This window comes from Pseudoliparis swirei, chromosome 20, assembly GCF_029220125.1.
Source record: "Pseudoliparis swirei isolate HS2019 ecotype Mariana Trench chromosome 20, NWPU_hadal_v1, whole genome shotgun sequence".
NCBI lineage: Eukaryota > Metazoa > Chordata > Actinopteri > Perciformes > Liparidae > Pseudoliparis > Pseudoliparis swirei.
Window position 1 is genome coordinate 20,785,657 of NC_079407.1, and position 20,738 is coordinate 20,806,394.

Sequence of the window (20,738 nt, forward strand, 5' to 3'; positions counted from 1 at the left end):
TGTGATCGAGCCCTATAAGTGGAGGAGGAGGAGGGAGGGGCGCAGCGGGGGCAGGGGGGCTCGTGAGCGCCGCGGAGCATGTCGGGGCGAAATTCTCACAAGAACTCAAATAAATGCCCCGTCGGATATCAAATCACATTTGGGGGGAGTTTATGACAGAGAGAGTAACTTTTATTCTTAAATACTGATGAATGAAAAAAAAGTGTCTCCAGCAAAAAGGGCACTTTTCTCATCCAGGGCAAAAGGGCTGGTGCTTGAGCACCACTAGGGCTCTATCTGTGCACGTGCCTGGTTGTGTGTCTCTTTATGTACCCTGCGATAAACTGGCGACCTGCCCATGGTGTAGTCCACCACCACCCAATGTCAGCTGGGATCGGCTCCAGCGCCCCACATGACCTTAAATAGGCGGTTTGGTTAATGGAAAAAAGTATACTAACTTTTCTTTAAATCAATTGTCAACAAGCAACATTTCCATCGAGGCAAACACATCACAGGTACTTATTTCCGAGTCTGTGTTGTTTAACATGGTGAAAGCAATGTGAAAATATCCTCGAAAGTCTTTTAACCAGACCCTTTAATTTCTTGCTCGCCTCCTTATTTTTTCTCCTCATAATCAGGAAAAGCTTCATGGCTGGGAATGTGAGCTATAAAAAAGCACAACACATACACACACACACATACATAGAGGGAGTCAGATATGCCTTCCTCATTCCTGTCATACCACAGTCCTCTCTTTCATCCTACAATCCTCTACCTTCCTCTCAGCCAGTCGTATCCAAAGATCCAAAAGATGGCGGAGGTAATGAGAAACTGGGAACCATCCTTCTCTCTCTCTGTGTTCGTCTTTCCTGTCCTCTCCTCTCTTTGCCCTCCAGCGCTGCTCTTACATCTTGTTTGCATTATCTGCCGTTTTCACCTGAGCTCCTGTCAGCCTTTACATTGGATCTAAAGCCGTTCACTACGCGAGCAGCTTAGCTTTGCCCAAACACAGGCGTCCTGCAGCAGCCTGACTGGACTTATCGGGACCTGCTGCTAATCAGAGAGGATTACTGAGCACAACTGTGCCTTCTGAAACAGTCCTTTATTTGCATGTACTCTCAGTGGCGAGTTTGTCAGTTAGACTTAATAGCTCAAATAAATGCAGTCCAGTACAACTGTATTGCAATAAAACTAATGTTCAGTTTTTGTGAGTTGTTGATTCAACAATTAACTATGGCAGCCTGGACACTGGCCCGATGCTTTAGACCGTGGCTCTCTGAGCACTCCTCTAGCTTCAGTTTGATAAGTTTCAATTTCTAGTCATGCAGACACTCTTTTCAAAATAAACGACCCAAACCATCATCAAAAATAGTGGTTTGGGTTAGAATGAGTATTTTTATTAAATATTTAAGTAGACTGCAATACATATGCAATGCAACGTGCATGATTTAATCAAACCTACATCAGATAACGTTGAGTAACTTTTTTTTTTAGATCAAATGGTAACTTTGAGTAACTTAACTAACAAATGTAACTTTGAATATTTCATCATTGACTTTTGGTTTCACACAGGACACAACTACCGGTCACCCGGAAGAAATTCATGTGTCCCATCCATCCAACCAACCCCGGCTCCTCCATTCATGGAGTTTATCAAGCTTTCTACTGCGTCACCGGACTTCCTCCTTTACTCCTGCCATGACTGCAGCCAAGTAGAGTGTCATAGTTTGACACATAGGACCACTCACCAAGTATTTGACAACTTAGGAGTGAAAATGGACTGCGTGCAGGAGATAAAATCAATGCTTTGCTAGTGGTCAAAAAACCTCCAACTTTTACCTTTTATAATAAACCAGAATTATCTTCAAAGAGCAGCAGTTTGATTGTCTCTCTGATCTTCCTTCTGGTCGCTTATTCCGAGGCTCATTTTGAGTGCAGGTTTGTGTTCACGTGTGTGATTCAACTGTATTAATGGAGCACCAACAGCCTCAACATTGCCACCCTCGCTGGAGAGAAAGTGAAATTCAACAGAAGAATCCTAATCGAGACCAGCTTCTCCATAAAGATCCAAGACACATGTTCGGACTTTGTGTTTTTTTTATCCAGTTCCATTTGAACATGTTACAACAGCAACACAAACAGGACCACTCTGAGAATTACTCACAGAAATCAAATACGAGGGAGACACAAACACCATCCGGCTGATCTAGTGGCTTCCATAGATCTATACCGTATTGATTTGTCGGTTCTGGTGATGAGGAATAACAAGTCAAAAGGAAGCGATTTGGCCCCCGCAGCGTTTTTCTCAGTCACTGTAAAGGGCAGCCACTTCACAGCTGGCAGCAGGGGACGATCACCGGAGGCCGGAGAAAGTGATTTAGGTGTTATGCTACCTGCAGACACAATGCCTGTGTGCCCGCTGCTTAGATTGTCTTTGCTTTTCAGTAAAGTCTCATTTAACAGACCTTGTTGTTGCTGCTGGTTTGTGAGCGTGTTGCCGGCCCCCTCTCTACCTGTGCTCACTCGTTGTGCCATCACATGAGAGGACAGTACACTCTGTTTTATACCTTTCCCGCTGTGTCGGCTGATATTGTGTTTATTTTTCTTCTTCTTCTCTCCTTGTGTCTGCTGTTGTCTGCCAGAGACATTATGGTGACGATTAGCTCTTTGACATGCCAGAGTCATACAATAATGAAACCCCCCACAAAGCACTGCAGGAGCATAATGAGCGATTGGAAAAATCAACCCTCAATTTGACTACAGGAAGAGGGCCAGTGGAGGAACGGGACAACGGCTGAGCCAACACAGCGCTCAGCGTCGGACCTGTTCCCAATCCTCTCTTACCCTCTTAAACACACACACTCAGTATGTGACTGTTTTCATTCCTTTGTGTCCAACTAAAGGTGATGTCATCTCCCCATCAGGCAGTTTGCTACGTGTGTGCGCTAATAGCTACCTCTCTTCCTCTTTGACTCTGTTTGCCTTTGACACACACACACACATATTCTCAGTGCTTTGTGGGTGTTAATACCCTGCCACAGGCGATAATAACTAAGTTGGGGAGGACAGCGCCTCTGAGACATCCCCTCCGGGGGTCAGAAGTCAGGAGCCCCAGCGCTTGTCCCTCTCTCATGTCCAGGCTGCCCTCTCTCTTCCTTTGAGACCCGTACCCCTTTTCTCTGGCCCGATAGTCAATATTCATACTGGGACTGCTTTTCAGTTCCCTAGTATCCTTGCTGTCTGGTCAAGTACCTTGATGCTGATGTATGAACCTGGACTCCCCCCCCCAAAAAAAGAAAGCCTGCTTCACATATATTCATATTATGTAGATGAAAAGAAACTATTTTGAAAACATAGATGATGGATTGTGATGTGATTACTTGCTTAAAAGAGCTGTGAATGCCAAGTGGCGACTTCATAGCTGCACTATAAACCCACAGAGAATTACCAACCCACTTTGCATTACCCCTCGGCTCCTTTAAACATCTCATTATTGTTTTAGTTTTACGACAACTAAATAAACAGTTCTGGTTAAGTCTAGACACGCTCATCAGTGTTATTTCCTGCAGTAGGAGTCTGTTTTCAGCAAAAACTCTAAATTCCATATGAAGTTTGCTCGATATAACTGATGAACAAAGTGCTGCATTTAGCAGAGGAAAGATATTTCTCTCAAGAGTTGAGCTAAAAGGAGAGGGTATAAAGGACTTATGTTAGCCAGGTGGCAAGAAACTCCACGCCCAATAAATGTTGCTTCAAAAACTTCTGATGATGTAGTATCATGTTCAACAACTTAATGTCAGCGTTGTGCTCATAACTACATCCATTACCAGTTTAAGCGTTTCTTCTCTCAGAAAATGAACGCATGTGTTTTCTAAATCTTTCCTCTTCCCCTCTTCCCTCAGGTCAGTTGATTGAGCGAGTCCTCCTCTCCTCCATGTTGAACCCTAGTGAACAGTGGCAGACGTACCGTCACCACGGGGAGCCTCTCAGTCTGGATTACCGGCTTCGCTTCCGCTGCGATTCAAATTACTACGGCCCCTTTTGCAACAAGTTCTGCAGGGTCCGCGACGACTTCTTCGGTCACTTCAACTGTGACCCCAGCGGCTCCAAGGTCTGCATGGAGGGCTGGACGGGGCCAGAGTGCAAAGAAGGTAAGAGAGGCATTTAAATAGAAATGCCCAGATGACATACATTATAGTGCTGAGCTTTAAAGGTGCTGGTAGAGAGACTTTGCTTCCTCGCTGTTGCTCCTGTTTTCTGTCTGTGTGCTAAGCTCAGATAACCAGCTGCTGGCAGTCGCGTTGTCTTTACTGTACAAACATAAAGGTGGTGGACATTTTCATCTACAAGAAAGCTGAGCGCATATACCAAACTAGTCCTTTAACACCAAGTTTGCATCGTCATTAATATTGCATTGTAGTGCAATTGGTTCATTAGTTATCTGACCGTAATAAATGGCTTAATATGTGAAACAGACAACAATCAAGCCTTTATGATAGTGAAAAGCGATGTGTGCCACAAACAATAATGTCTGTGTTCATTTATATGACAACGCTTCACATGTTATGCTTGAGTGTCATTTAAAATGGTACGTATGCTCTACATATTTGGGGAAATGTTTGTTGCTTGAAATATTCACCTAATATTTTCTTCAGGATCACTTGACGCCACTTGTGATAAAAAACACAAAAATGTTTTGCTTTCCATTTATTTCCCTCCTATCCCTGGAGGGGGTTTCCTCTGTAGTGATCCTCCACAAGGTTTGTTCAAAGGTTTTTCCATGAGGGTTTCCTTGTTGTCCTTTTAGATTATGAATCCTTTAAAAACTGTCATTTTGAGTTCTGTCAAAATAAATGTGACCGATGAACGGATGAATCAGCTTTAGGAACTAGATGTGTTGCGTTGAGTCCCTCATACACATGCATGTACGTTACTATCACCCTGGAATCGACACAGAGAGCTCAAACAGCCCATTGACCAAGAAAGCATCGGCCTCATGAATGTCCTTAACTTCCCAAAACTCTTTTGGCCACTTAAAACCCAGCTGCACATCACAAATACGCGTCAGTCAGCGTCAGTGTGCTTATCGGGGGACTATTCTCTCGTCTGTGACTCATCAGCTGGATGACCTCGCTGCGTGACCTCGGAGTGCTGCCTTCGTGTTGCGATGGTAAAAGTGAACCAAGGAAACCAGAGTGGAAACCATTGGAACCCTGAAGGCCACGCAGCTAGTTTACGGACATCCTGCGGCCTTGCCCATCCCGCCGCTGTCTCACTAAGTGTGACTTCCTCCTCAGCAGGTCGCTGATTGGGCTGCAGAGAAGCAGGAAGTCTGACAAAATTAGCCACGGTGCCTCTGTTACCCCCTGCAGGTTACTGACCGAGACAAGGGTCAAGGGAGTTTATTTTTTTCTTGGGCTCTCCATCTGGAAATGTGAGTCGCTGAACTGTAGATGTAAATAATCTCACAGTCAAATATTGAGGTGATATCGAGATATTCCGTCATAGTGATGTCGGTGCTGTCAACCTGGCAGTGATACAGATGTATTCAGTGTAGATTGCAGGTGTTAATGCCCACTGACTCAACAGAGTGTCAGTTCTGTTCATATGAACTGTTTCTCTAATCTCCAATGATTCACTTTTTGTGTGTTTTGTTGACAGCGGTGTGCAGGCAGGGCTGTCATCAGGTCCACGGCTCCTGCTCTGCACCTGAAGAATGCAAGTAAGTCCAAGGAACACTTCACGAGAAGTAGTTAACTGTCGGCACTCGCCTAGCTGGGCTGAAGGATGTGTCATTTCACAATCAATGCCATGATGGACAAAGTAACAGCAACATTGGGCAGATACAATCACTACCAGATGACACAAGAATGTAGCTACATTAAATTAAACTATTCACTGTGTGGAGAGTAATATTTTAAACTAAATACCTCGATATGAAGCCCGGAATATTCAGAAGATTTTCTAAACACTCTCTTCCTCCAGTCATTCTCAGATGCCACTTTCTTTCTGGTGTACAGCCACAACGCAATATTCAAATATAGTTGTTTTTCAACCTTAGTCTGGATTAGAGTTTGAATCCCACGTGCTGTGCATGGTGCAGCCGTGGGCCGGTGCTAGACTGCACTGATGGACTATTTCCACTATCTATGCAATCATTATAAGAGCACCTCTCTTCACAAACTGAACTACTGAAGTTAAAATCTGCATATTACATCTGAAATTATATATATGTTGTAAGAAAACAAATGTTTCCTGCACCTCTTGCTTTTTCAGAAACAAGTAATATATTAAATTACATTTAGCTGACCCTTTTATCCAAAGCGACTTACAATCATGTTACATTCATACACCGTAGACACAGCTACAGGGAGCAACTCAGGGTTACGTGTATTGCTCAAGGACACATCGACGAGGGTGGGGATTGAACCGCCAACCCCTTGATTGAAAGACGGACATGTTAACCACTTACCCACATTAACGATGTGATAATATTAAAATAAGTGGACATTCCCAAAGCATGCGCATAAAATGACCGACGAAACTGGTTCAGGACAGTTCCTATCGAGTCGATGAAGGGGAGAGAGCAAACGTTTCTCTGCCCTTCAGGTGTCATTACGGCTGGAAGGGCCCGCTGTGTGACCATTGTGTGACGTTCCCCGGCTGCGTGTACGGAAGCTGCGGCAATCCCTGGCAGTGTGTGTGCGACATCAATTGGGGAGGACTGCTGTGTGACAAAGGTCAGATATGAGACACAATTTGAATGTTTTGAAGTCCGAATGAAGGAAGGCCCAGATATATGTGTTTTCCTTCTTCTGATCAATGGACAGATATGTTTTTTTCTTGTTTAGAAAACAGTAGACCTATTAATACAATGTGTGATGAAAAACCGAAAGATATGTATCCCAAGATTAATGAAAAACCCAGCTGACAAGCCAACCCCCCTCACTACTACCCATGTGTCACTTCTAATTTTTAGAAACACTCAGTAAGTACAGAACTGTGTCATCAACATGAAGATGAAAGAGCTTTGCCTACAAGTGTGTGTGTGTGCATGTGCGTGTGTGTGTGTGACAAACATTGTGTGCGCAGTATATTAGTTTGTCAGGCGTGGTTCTTCACACACCTTCCCCTGCATGGCATCATGAGGTAGGACTCAGCTCCTTCAGGGCTTCACCCTCCACACTTTGACTTTTCCCACACACTGGAGCAAAGTTCCTCCATTATTATCCCAGAATCAACCAGTACATCTCCCACCTCTGTACCAGTGTGGGAGCTGGGATCCGGGAGCCCACGGCATGGAGTATTGTGCAAAGGAAAGGCGATAGCCTTGGTAAAGGTGAATGTGAGCGGGGGTAGGCTCTTAGGTGAGGTCCTAAGCTGTCTCTGTGTGTTTCTGAAAGACTCTTTCAAGAGCTTTGAGACAGAGATGGTGGACACAGAGGAGATCATTAGAGAACGCTTTAATCAGCCTTAACACAGGCCCTGCAGCTCCCGACCTGCACAGTCAGCTACTGACACACAGCCTGGACCTAGACTTCAGTGTGTGTGCGTGTGTGCTTCAAACTGAAGTGAACCTGAATGCATGTTATCCTTATTCTTGTATCTTTTATAATTAGTTTCTGCTGTTTTGAGCTGTGAACTGAACTGAAATATAAATATATATTATAAATATACCAGTAGTTTAATCATAATTTTGTACAACCTCAGATCTAAACTACTGTGGCACCCACCCGCCCTGTAAGAACGGCGGGACCTGCACCAACACGGAGCCCAATGAGTTCCACTGTGAGTGTCGGGAAGGTTTCAGAGGACGGAACTGTGATATCGGTGAGTTTGGTTTACAAATTTTTTTTTATTTAAATACAATATGTTGATACAGCAGATAAGAAATGTGGAATGAAACCGGGTTGTTTGTTTTAATGAAGGCGATGCTCATGCAAAAAGAGAGATAACATAATGTGGCACAGGAAGCAAAATTGAAGGTCAAATTGAGGATGTTAAGTTTATCAAAATAACAAATGCATCAATATAAACAACAAAGAAAATAACTAATGCGAAAACAATTATATATAAGACATAACCATGAATATAAAATCTGTATATACTGCATTTTAATTTGTTGCTGACTTCATACCATACACCAAGTATTATGTTATATACATTTACATTTTTAAAAGTTGAATCACATTGCTTTTTTTCTCAAAACACTAAGAGAAAGACAGCAAGTTGAAACATCCCCTTTAGTGATTTTATAGAAGTCTGTCTTCATTTTGAGAGAAAGCATCCGTCTGCCACTATAATATTACCTTTAAGTGACTGTGGGGATGTGCACGGCCAGACATGCACATCCCAGTCAAAGCGGGAAGGTGCTGAGCCCAAAAATGAGTTCATCATGAACTAAACAAATGTACGTCTCAAACACTGCGAGGCTCTAAAGTCCATCATTTATCACACACTTAATCAGACTAAAACTGACCATCTTAGATATACTCATGATACTCTACGTTATGAACTGAAACAAATGTACTGAAGCATTGAAGCAAACAATACAAACAATATATTATATATAAACTATAGCAAGCATAATAAATAGTACACATCAACAAAGAACTAAACTAAAAGTAAACTGAGTTAACCTATTTGGTTGGGCGATGTTTGGAACACGGTCATTAATCACTGATCTGAAGAAGATGTATAATAAATAATATACATATACATATATATATATATTATTTATTTTTTCTTTCTTTTTCTTTATTTTTATATTAATTATCTGATTTATTTGATAATAATAATTTAGGATAGGAATATATAAGCATTTTTGCTTCTAATTATACCTTTGCAGTCTTTCTGTTTTGTATATTATATAGAATAATATTGTATTATATTGCAATGATAGACTGAATAAAATACACAACAACAACAACACCAACAACAACAATGCAATAATGTTACCCGAGAGTCTGAAGTGACATAGAAAAAAGTTTACATTTCATAGTAGAAACAGACCTCAATACACAACCACACATATGTATCTGTATCACACCCGTGATTATATACAGACACATACGTGATGTACATGGCTCTATATTGATAAGGTGCCACGTTCAGTAGTGTAAGGTGACCCTCAATAAACGTCCCCGGAGAAAACCGTGAATAATATTCACAAAAATATATGATGAGGAAGTTAAATTACATCCTCACGTGTCGATGTCATGCTCTTCTCCTCTCGTCAGTGGAGCACGCGTGTTTGTCGTCGCCGTGTATGAACGGCGCCGCCTGCGTGGAAGACCCAACGGGCTTCAGCTGTACGTGTACCGACGGCTGGACCGGACCCACCTGCGTTGATGGTGATTGCCAATGCTACACACACACACACACACACACACACAGTCCTCACACACAGCGCAGGGCAGTGTGAGAATGTCTGTGATTGGTAGTTATTGGATAAAAGCCAGTCAGTGACTCTAATCAATCAAACAGAGGAAGCCAAATCAGCCTGAACATAAACGGCAATCAGTGGTCTGTCTCGCCCTGTTTCTGGCTTTGTGTGTGTGTGTGTGTGTGTGTGTGTGTGTGTGTGTGTCTGTGTGTGTGTGTGAGAGAGAGAGAGAGTGAGAGTGTTGCTGCCAAGAAAAGGTGAGGTGGAGCATCTTTGATCAACTCTATTGATTAACTGTAAACTGTAGAGGTGAACCTGTGTGTAAATGGTATTTTTTTTGATGGCAGTGAATCAGGTGCTCAATTGTCTAATTCCTCATTCATATACAGGACTGTCTCAGAAAATTAGAATATTGTGATAAAGTTCTTTATTTTCTGTAATGCAATTAAAAAAACAAAAATGTCATACATTCTGGATTCATTACAAATCAACTGAAATATTGCAAGCCTTTTATTCTTTTAATATTGCTGATTATGGCTTACAGCTTAAGAAAACTCTAAAATCCTATCTCATAAAATTTTAATATTTCCTCAGACCAAGTTAAAAAGATTTATAACAGCTGAGTGTTTGTCAAGGCTCAGGAAACCCTTGCAGGTGTTTCGTTAATTAGACAATTCAAGTGATTTGTTTAATACCCTACTAGTATACTTTTTCATGATATTCTAATATTTAGAGATAGAATATTTGAGTTTTCTTAAGCTGTAAGCCATAATCAGCAATAAATCAGAATAAAAGGCTTGCAATATTTCAGTTGATTTGTAATGAATCCAGAATGCATGACATTTTTGTTTTTTTAATTGCATTACAGAAAATAAAGAACTTCATCACAATATTCTAATTTTCTGAGACAGTCCTGTATAATGTCCCGCATCAAAGTACATCCAGACTCTGATCCAGATGAGGTAGATTAGTTCACACATGTCAGCAGAGTGCGTCACAAGCACCAGTTCAGACAGGTGTGGCAGTAGCTCTCGTGTACGAGGCGGTTCTCATGTCCACACATCGATATGTTAAACGAGAATCACACTAACGCCCAAATGGCTCCTGATGCAATGAGAAACAAAGGAGAAATTCCTCGATTTGAAACACAAAGCAAATCCTGATAACAGGGAGTCTCCCGGCCACGAGAGGAGGTCAGACGTACAAAGGGTGAGACGAGTGTGCGTCAATCACTCGTCTTCTTCCCTGTGGAGTCGAAACATCACACACACGCAGACAAGTGAATATCAGCCGGCTTTAATCCCGCATGTGAGGATTTGTGTGGCGACATCCTGTTCCCTCTGGAAAAAAACGTGGTCTTGGCGTCTGCCAAATGAATGTAGTGTTATCACATTGTGTTTGCTTAGTGAAGAAAGTGAGACCAGAGCCAGACGTAAACAGGAATGATATGTTGTTGGCTTTGACCTCGGTCCTCATCAAATGTGGTGACAATATTTTGCTGCACTGATGTTTCTCCTAAAAATGTCTAATGCTAACAACAAATAACAATAACTTAAACGGTGTCGGTGATCAACGTAAAAGATCGAAGGAACTTAAGACAGCTAGAATTCTGCCCAAGGAAACTGGTCCCTTGGACATTAAGTTTCACAAGACTTAAGACAGAAAGCAGAGACAAAATGTGGCGGCGTGAAACAATTCATCATTAAACATAGAGGTGCAACTTTATAGTCAAAATGACTAAATAATTATACAAATTAAAGCAACAAAGGCTGAAATATGGTGACTTTTATTGGCAAGTGTCCAGCTCAGAAACACCAGATTATACATCTCCCATGATCCCAATCTCATCATCCTGTTATTTGAGGTGATACTGTCGGGGTTCCACATCCACAGAAGACATTAAACTGCTTATTTGACAGGCTGAGTAATAATATTTATTACAAATAAAGTGACCACTCAGTGTAAAAAACAACAACAGTGGAATGTTACTGTAAACTAACACTAAGTAGCTTCTGCAAAGCTACATACGCCGGCTTCTACAGACACTTTTGTAAACATCATTTGTCACATCATGTGTGATCTCCCACTTCCATGTCCTAAAGCGTGGGTAAAGGTCAAATATTTGACCTTCTTTCAAGCCATTTAGTAACAACTGAGCTGTCACAACCGTCAGTCATAGGCTCGACCCTGTGGTCTGTCTTTGTGTGTGTGTGTGTGTGTGTGTGTGTGTGAGACATGTGAATACAGCAGGTGTGAGCTTGTGCTTGTGTGTGTGGCGACAGGTGTGATTGTATCATACAAGTTACGGTCTGTCAGAGTGTGTAAACAAGCAGTGTTCGGCTTTCACCTCGATCTGGATGAACACTGCTGGAATGTAAACACTTTTATTTCAGAGAGAGAGAACAACTGAGGAATAAAGGACTAGTTGACTTTTGCTCTTGATATTTGTTGTTGGCTTGATTAACAGCCCTAGAGGCAGTCTATCTCTGTCTCTGTGTGTCGTGTGGGGGTCTCTCTGGGGAATACACAGTGAATGACAACCATAACCACAACACAGCTCTGCGAGATATATATATATATATATATATATCATATTAATTAAAGGCGTCCTTGTTTGGAATGAATTCCTCATCTAGTTGTTGTGCTTGGCTGGGTTATTATTGGAGTCAGGGTCAAGGGAGTTCTTTCTGCATGGTGAGGTACAATATGGCAAAAGGTTATGAGACAGAGAGCTCTTGACAAAAAGATGAATAACACAGAGTCGTGCATGGAAAAAAATGATGATGGCACACATGCACAAATATGCTATGCGTAAGAGGAAGTCATGCATGCATGGCTAACCCCTAATAGGAGAGCTTCTCTCTGTTTGTTCTCCTCTCATTTCTTTATCTGTTTTTAATTCCTTCACACAGGAGTGGAATCGCCCCATTTTTCTATTTCTATTCCCTCCCCCCCTCCCAATCATGCTTTCCTTTATTTAAATCCCCTTTTTCCTCCCTCCTCTCTGGGAAAGGATCGAGGCGACAGCCATGTCCGTGCAGCAGGCGATTTGTTTATCACTGTTTGCACAGAAACCAGAGCAGCAGAAAAGAGGATGAAAACATGGGCCGCTGAAGCGTCCGCATACCGATGCCAACGCCTCAGTGACACACAGAACGTCTCTTTCACATTCACGCACACATTCCCACGACACACTCCACTTCTTCATGTGCCATATCCTCTCTTCCCAGCGGTGAGGCAGTGTGATCGGAGCCCATGTGGCCGCGGAGCGACGTGTCAGGAGGCTCCTGGAGGTTACCGGTGCCTCTGCCCGCCTGGATGGACCGGCAGGACGTGCCAGCTGGGTCAGTGTCTGAATAGACTTCAAAAGACTAAATCAAGACTCACTTAGAGCAGGGCAATAATTTAAGCGTCGTCGTTTAGTGAACCCAAACAAAATCATGGTGATAATATTATCTCATGACATCATTTTACAAACTTCTCTTTATTATTATCTATTATTAGCTACAGAAGGTCCATTCAGTTGCTGTCGTGAAAATGTAATGTGTTGTGCACTTGAGATTGAAAGTTTCTTGCTGAAACAATCTCACCATACGGTTCATGAAGCAGCCGTTCAGGAGCTTCCAATAGGAACATCCAAACTAGTTATTGCTTTTATTTGAAAAGGTTTAGCCTGATGCACACTGGTGGAACACAGTGCACTGGTTTGACAGTTTATTTATATTATTTAATTAAGTTTATTTTCATTGTGCATATACTTTCCTTACAGTTGGACAATTGTGATATTGATTTCAACCATTTTTCACAGCCTTATGTAACAACTGAGATGGAAGATGCCAGAACTATGTGCTGTACAACTTGTACTATAAATCACTAAAATATTACATTCTAAACAAAGACTCAACATTTGGTGCAAAGGATCGTGTCTGAGTATTATTCATACTTGGGTTTTTGTAGCAATGATGATTTTTCATCATTAAAGTCTGCCACTACAGTTGTTTCTACTCAGTTCTATTAATGAGATCGTCTGATATTTATCATCCTCAAAGGAATCGATTCATTGGCGTTTTCAACACTGATCCTCTGAAAGGTTCAATCAATCTGAGCTGTAATTCACAGCCGGTTTCAAAAGCTGTGTTTCAATGACCAAAAGGTGATTATGTGTTCCATTTGAAGTGGAATATGCATTTAAAGGACAAATTGAAGAGGCAGAAAAGGCCGACGGCATGTTAACGCTCGTAGCCAATCAGTGTTCTCTAAATGTCACGTTGCTTTGGGCTGCGTTCACTCATATTGACAAGTATAACCCCACAGGGTTATTGTGTGTGTACAGCAGAGGATCGGGTCACACACACACCCACACACACACACACACACACACTCACACACAGAGGATACACGACTACCTACACACTTCAAATAGAGGCTTGCGGGTTATAACTAAACAAGTGAGACATATTTCAGGATGACAGCTCCTCCTCCGCTGTGCTCCAGTGATATGTCACTCTGACACTTGATAATCCCCCATAGTTCCGCATCACGGGTCAGTAGCTCACAGTCACACACACAAACACACACACACACACACACACACACACACACACACACACACACACACACACACACACACACACACACACACCTCTTCATACACAGTAAATTCCCCAGTGTTAAATATTCAGTGTTAAAGTATATTGACTCTTTTAGAGTTATCACAACTAGAGCAAGAGTGAAACGCCCAGTGTTGATGACAACGTTCACTGTTACTCTGGAAAGCTCCGCCCCCTCCTCCTCCTTTCAAATTGAGTTTCATCACGCACGTTTTTTTAATTCTAGAAAGAATTTCTCTAAATCACTTTTTTATATCAAATGTTGATATTTCAGCGGAAGCAACATTTTAGAATAACTCTAGACTGAGTTCAATTAACACTCGAGATGTTTTTGTGTCTTGAAATATTGAATTGCAAACGGCTAACGTGACCGAGTCAAAAGCTACACAGTAGAATTAAAGAGTACATTAACACTAAGCAGAAAACATATGGTCTATCTACAGCACCTTCTAGCGCCACTGTGGGTCAGGGGTCAGCAGGTCTGACTTTCAACAGGGGGTTGGCAGTTCAATCCCTGCCCTAGGCGATGTGTCCTTGAGCAAGACACTGTCCCTACGGTGTGTGAACGTAACATGATCGTAAGTCGCTTTGGAGAAACAATGTTACTGTGTTGTCTGAGCCGAGAGGCAGAGCATCAGAAGTGCATCAAATGGGGAAGGGCAATTATACTTTCTATCAGTTCCACTCGTTTATTAGCCGACTTCTGCACTCGCTTTTTAAAATACACACACACACACACACACGTTTACTCTACCGGTGCTAAACCCTAATAGGCTTCTCACTGACTTTAGCAGGTTTAGATTACCTCACAAACTGACAACTTCCTCTTTATTCTTTCAGCGTGTCTTTCTAATCCTCCTCTTGCTATCAGAGCCAAGCCCTCAGGGGGTTCCTGGCTTTTTACCCTCCCAGTGCGACAGAGGGTGGGAATGGGAGGCTCACGTGAACTGAACAGCAGCAGTGATACAGCAGGGGGGGGTCTGTGCAGGGAAGATGTAAACAATGCTGCAAGGCATTACTTTGGATGTACTGTGCATTTGTAAACACGATATTTGATGAAGGGGCAAGCTTTCTGTCTCCATGTCTGGGTGAGCGCCGAGCCATCTCCCCACTGCACGGTTCAAATCAAGCATCCACTTCAAAATTGAATTGAACAGATGGCTGAAGATCTCGGGGCCCAGGAGACATTCAGGATTAGATTCAGTCGCTTTATGGGATGTTTTATCTCATTTCAGTGAGAGGCTTACAGTAGTTTATGTGATTTGTGAGTTTAAAACAAGATTACGATGGTATTTTGGTTTATTAATACATTGGGTCAATAGTGGCATTCTGTGGAACTTATAACTTAATTTCCTGGATAATAACTGCCAAAATAACAACCTATAAATAACAGTACATGTTTTAAACTTTGTAATATTACTGTATACAGTGATGGCTTTTGCTCAATCAACAGAACAATCATACATTTCTCAGAAAAAAAAAGGAAATGATAATTTAAAGTAATCCAAATACAGATGAGAGAAATACAGAGGAATACTATGTTGGCATGGCAATCATGCTAGGGTGCAAAACTCATTTGCGGTTGAAATCTTGCAATGTCCCTTTAGAATGAAAGAGGAAGTGATCGATCAGAGATGTCAGATGTGACGTCTAAAGTACAGATGAAATGTTCTTCAGAGCGTTTGAGAAACTTCTTATTTCCTCCCTTCAGACACCAACGAGTGTGAAATGAATATCTGCGTCCACGCCCGGTCTTGTCGCAACCTGATCGGTGGATACCTGTGTGACTGTCTTCCTGGATGGACGGGGCCGAACTGTGACATCAGTGAGTATAAAAGGGAAAGGAAAGGAATAAAAGAAGGAAGGAAGGAAGGATTGTCCTGCGGCCTGGACGGTAGAATAAAGTTTAAACGGCATCTCCTTTGTGATGTAGAAAATACAATCTGACATCCTAGTCGCACAGTATATTACAACATCAATAATCACAGTCTGTTGTCTTTCTTGTATACTGTTATTTACAATAAACACAGACATGTCAAATCACCATGTGACAGATTAATATCGTGTTTGTGCTTCCTCTGATTTCTAGGGAACAGCAGCTGTCAGGGTTTGTGTTTGAACGGCGGCCGTTGTGAGGTGAGGGTCCCGGCTGGGCACATCACTGCTTCATTGTCTTCCTCTCACTCTCTCTCTTATTCACCGCAGTCACAGTGTCACCTTCTTTCTATTATTCATTTTCTTCAATCTTATACTGAAGGATTCTCACACAACTTGAAACTTGAGAAGAAGATTTAATCATCCTCTCCCTCTCTCTCTCTCTCTCTCTCTCTGCTTTATGTAACTGTTGCTCTCTCTGTCCCATGTAGGACCAGATGTCAGGGTCCAGATGTTTGTGTCCACCTGGTTTCTCTGGGAAATATTGCCAGATTGCTCTGACCCTTTGTGACAGCGCCCCCTGCCTGCATGGAGGACAGTGTGTGGAGCAGGATGGAAGGACCTTCACGTGCAACTGTCCCATGGGATTTTCAGGAGTCTTCTGTGAGGTTGGACAACCTTCATAGACGTCAGCTTGAGCCTCGCTTGGTGTGACTGAAACATCATAATTATAGATATGCGTGATGTGCAGTGGAGAGACGTTTACGTCCCCTTCAATCTGGAAAACATCAGAGAATGAAATGTAAAACAGTCAAACACAAATAAAATGATGAATGAAAAATTAAACAACAAAACATATATATATATATAATGTTATTTTGTTCTTCTTAATTAAATCTTAAAAGCACATAAAGTAGTTCACATTACTGTATATTTGATGTCAAGCTGTTCCAAATAGATGGACCAATATATATTGAATGGAATATTGATAACAAGAAATGCACCAGTGAGATAAATAACACCATTTAAAGGAATACTTCCACCACTAAGTGAACGTAGAATCCAAAAATGGAGAACATCCATGATGAATAGTAAACAGGGACTGCTTTTTACAATAGCAGCTCTAATCTGTTTGCAAACTCTCCCACAATCTGTGCAACATAATCCGATTAAAATATTTCCAGTTGAACGCTCACTTTATATCAAAAGAAAACTTGAATGTAAACAGTGTCTTTGTAAGGTTTAGTGAAAATGGTTTAGTAAAAATGTGTATATGCTTGAAAGTAGCGTACTAAGCATAGACTGGATGAATGAGACACATGAACCCATAATATGTAAAAGATAAACAGAGAAAATGAATACATTTAATCGGTTAAACATTTAGGCAGATGTCTTGAATCTACTTAAACTGGTTACCAGACAATATCTACAGATAACGCTCCAACAAGGAAGTAGATTAAAGATGCCTGTCACTCATCTCTATCTGACTAAATGAATGTGACTGCAACTGTTTTGTTTTTGTACCCATGATTTCAGAAAGTGTTGGATATGTGCAATCCCAACCCTTGCCCCAAGGGGGTGCCCTGTCACATCACAGAGGGCAGGTACTTGTGTGCATGCCCGGAGGGTTACTATGGTAACGAGTGCATGAACCTAAGGAATCCCTGCAATGGTCAACACTGTCCAGGTAAAAAAAAAAAAATATGGGTGTGACTTTAAAAAGTACAGAATCTCAATCAGAATCTGACGTCTCCGTCTGTGCCTCCGTGTCTCTAGGTGCCGTGTCGGACACGACCCACGGGGGTGTCAGCTTCTACATCATCCTGGTCGGCGTCTTAGCTTTGGTGATGGTCTGTGGCTGTGTGACCTGCGCCATATTCCTCTCACACCTCCATCGAAAGCGGAAAAAGGAGCAGGCCGTCCCACAGGAAGAAGGCATCAACAACCAGAGGGAGTTTGTCAACCTCATCAGAAACGTGGACCGTCCTGGGCCCCTCCTGCCTTCTGCCGCTCCACCCGCACACCCTCAGGCCCCTCCCTGCTACGAGGAGATTGAACTGACGCTGCCGCCCTCCCCGGCCCCTTCACACCCGTCCCCGGCACTAAAGCGTCCCCACGGCCCCAAACTAGACATTTCAAACCAGGAGAGGGAGAAGTTGAACCGCTTCCACTACACAAACAACCAGGACCTGGAGGCCTGAGCCTTGAACTTTTGGGTCTCGGAGGAGCTTTTTTTCGTGGTTCTATTTCATTTTGTGTTGTTTGCACTCTCTCGCCAACAGGGACCTGTTTCCAGTTTCTTGCACCGTGTCACTGTTGCAGTTATAAAAATGGGGTGACCTTATGACCTTCATGTGCTCAAAAAGCACCAGAAAAAACACCCGCGGAGTGAAGGCTGCTAAGTAGAAGGGTCAAAAGTCTAAATGTGTTGTCGTCTATGACTTTTCTCACTACGAGAGACAGCCGATGCATGATGCTTGATCGACAGACTCATCAGACTCGTGATTTATTCTCGAGGCTTAAAGACTTGGAGTGCCTGAGATACTGTCAAGAGGAAATAGAGGAGCAACCTTTGTAGAAGCCTCTCAACCTATTTCCTCGTCTATGATGCCATTTGATTGGTCTTTAGTCCTCCATCTCTGCTTCTGAATGAACTCTGACAGACAGAGAGATCAATGAATAGACGCTTATTTAACACTCAATGTGTGTGTGTGTGTGTGTGTGTGTGTGCGTGCGTGTCTGTCTCTGTCTGATCGTGTGTTAAATGTGTGTGAGTGAAAGAGAGAATGTATATTATGACTGTATGTGAGGGAAAAGGACAGTTTACTTTAAGAAGAGAAAACCAAGTTGATATAGATCAACTTGTGTGTGTCTGTTTGTGTGTGTGTGTGTCAACGTGGGTGCATACTCCTGCTCCAAAGGCTTTAAAGCCTTTGTTTTAAAACTATACACTGTTGCCTGTATTGTCTTTGTAATACGACAGTTCGTTGAAGCTGTATGATGTTTCATACCTGCGTGTAAGTAGCTTTTGTACATGAATATATTGTACATATTGATGCCCTTTTGTACTGTGCTTTGGCCTGAAAGTCTCACTGTATTGCTTTGCTCTGTTTGTCCTATTTCACTTTCCATTTGGAGCAACCAGCACATGTGGATTGTAATAAAAGTGCATTTACCAACTCTATTTAATTTTTTGATTGCCTGTAATCAATAATTACCAGTTACAGTTGCTGCTCGTGGGAGGTGTCAGTGTTGCCACACAGAGATTATTGAGTATTGTCTACAAGAGTAAAGTGCATGAAGCACTTCTCACCCTTTGTGTTTATTATGTGTGTCCAGTTCTAATCTGTCTTGTTCAAATCATTGTCTCTCTCTCTCTCTCTCTCTCTCTCTCTCTCTCTCTCTCTCTCTCTCTCTCTCTCTCTGACACCCTTTCACAAACAATGTTGCTGTCAGTGCAGGAAAAATATGGCAAACCACCTAATTGACCCCAGTCTTCCTAGAAAATGACTATGCGGTTGTGAGAAACATGTCTGTTGTTGGAAAGTTGGCAACATTTACAGTACAGTATACCTTCGTGTGTGTACTTGTTCCAATTGTTCCAACAAGTGCAACACAAAAACAGCTTAAATGTGCTGTATCTAAACATGTAAAAGTGTGTAAAATACTGCATACAACATGTCCAGTATGTGTACATACCGGACATGCAGCAATCCACTTTCTTTATTTGCTGTAATATGTGAAAGGGTGTGAAGGGAAGGGTTTAAAGTCAGGCCGGTGTAAAGTGGCTGCAGGGTCACAGCAGCGACGGTTATTGGACGAATGGATTGACAAATGTGACCTTTGGCCTGTGCAAACAGCGGCAGGCTGCAAATGAACACATGCTTCCTGTCATTACCCTGGTCAGGAGGAAATATGGGAATTTTTTTCGGGGGGGTTTACACAAACTTCCGGGCCCTCTCTACACCTGCTGTATGCACCAGGATGTCAGGCACCAGCCCGCTGACCGCCTCAGTCAAAAAGTTTCTTCTTGATACCTTTATATATCCCCAGTGGTGCAGCTGATACTTGCATGTAAGTGTGTCCCTTCCGGGATTGAGACTCACACAAGGTCATTTCTAAACTCCGAACTGATTATGTATAGTGTCTTTTTTAGACTCTCCTGACAGACAGTCGTACAACCATATGGTAAACTGGGGTTTAAGCAATGATTGACTTGTCAATTGGGATCAAAATGTCAGCATTAAACAAGACACACTCCAGACTGTTAGAATAGCATGCTTTTGAACGAGCAGAATTATTTATGTCAATTCTGGTTATTAAAAAATACATACTGTTTGTTCGCATTAGACCAGGGTAATCTCAAAAACGAGGATGACTCCAAATGATGGCAATTTCTCTAGTCTTACAGGGACATCTTGTGGCCACAGCAGGTACACACATGTCAAAATTCCTGACATAAAAAAAAAGAATGTAGGTAGGTTATAACTATTTGGCATGAGGCATTTGCATTTTTCTTATAGCTTTCAAATATTCTAGAGCACTGGTATGAGTAAACAGAACCAAAGAACATGTATCAACTCCTCGGACTAACAGGCTACGTTGAACACATGTTTATTTACAATGCGATAGGTTAAATGAGGGAAGCAGTATTCAGATTGTTAACTAGAGTGAACGTAGTAGTCTATTCCACAGTACAAAAGTCTGCATTCAAACTTACTAAAAATAAATGTAGCCTATTAACATTAAAATTTACTGAGTGCTCAAATTAAAGGCACTTATCAAGCATAATGGCCCATTTCAGAATCATATAGCATATAATTGAATTAATCATTAATGTAATAATGCATATCTCTGAAATATATACATTGATGTTTTAGCTGGTAAAG

At 42.0% G+C, this 20,738-nt stretch overlaps 1 protein-coding gene across 1 annotated transcript in view; it reads left to right on the forward strand.

Annotated features, from left to right (window-relative positions):
* The window catches only part of LOC130211154 (protein jagged-1b), a 45,823-nt gene extending 26,790 nt beyond the window's left edge, over positions 1-19,033 (forward strand). The window contains exons 4-14 of the mRNA XM_056441810.1: positions 3,882-4,130; positions 5,641-5,701; positions 6,589-6,719; positions 7,690-7,809; positions 9,219-9,332; positions 12,595-12,708; positions 15,686-15,799; positions 16,064-16,110; positions 16,341-16,517; positions 17,386-17,536; positions 17,626-19,033. Coding sequence (XP_056297785.1) covers positions 3,882-4,130; positions 5,641-5,701; positions 6,589-6,719; positions 7,690-7,809; positions 9,219-9,332; positions 12,595-12,708; positions 15,686-15,799; positions 16,064-16,110; positions 16,341-16,517; positions 17,386-17,536; positions 17,626-18,050 — 1,703 coding nt within the window. The 3' untranslated portion in view covers positions 18,051-19,033. The remainder of the gene's footprint in view (positions 1-3,881; positions 4,131-5,640; positions 5,702-6,588; positions 6,720-7,689; positions 7,810-9,218; positions 9,333-12,594; positions 12,709-15,685; positions 15,800-16,063; positions 16,111-16,340; positions 16,518-17,385; positions 17,537-17,625) is intronic.
* Positions 19,034-20,738: the final 1,705 nt, after the last annotated feature.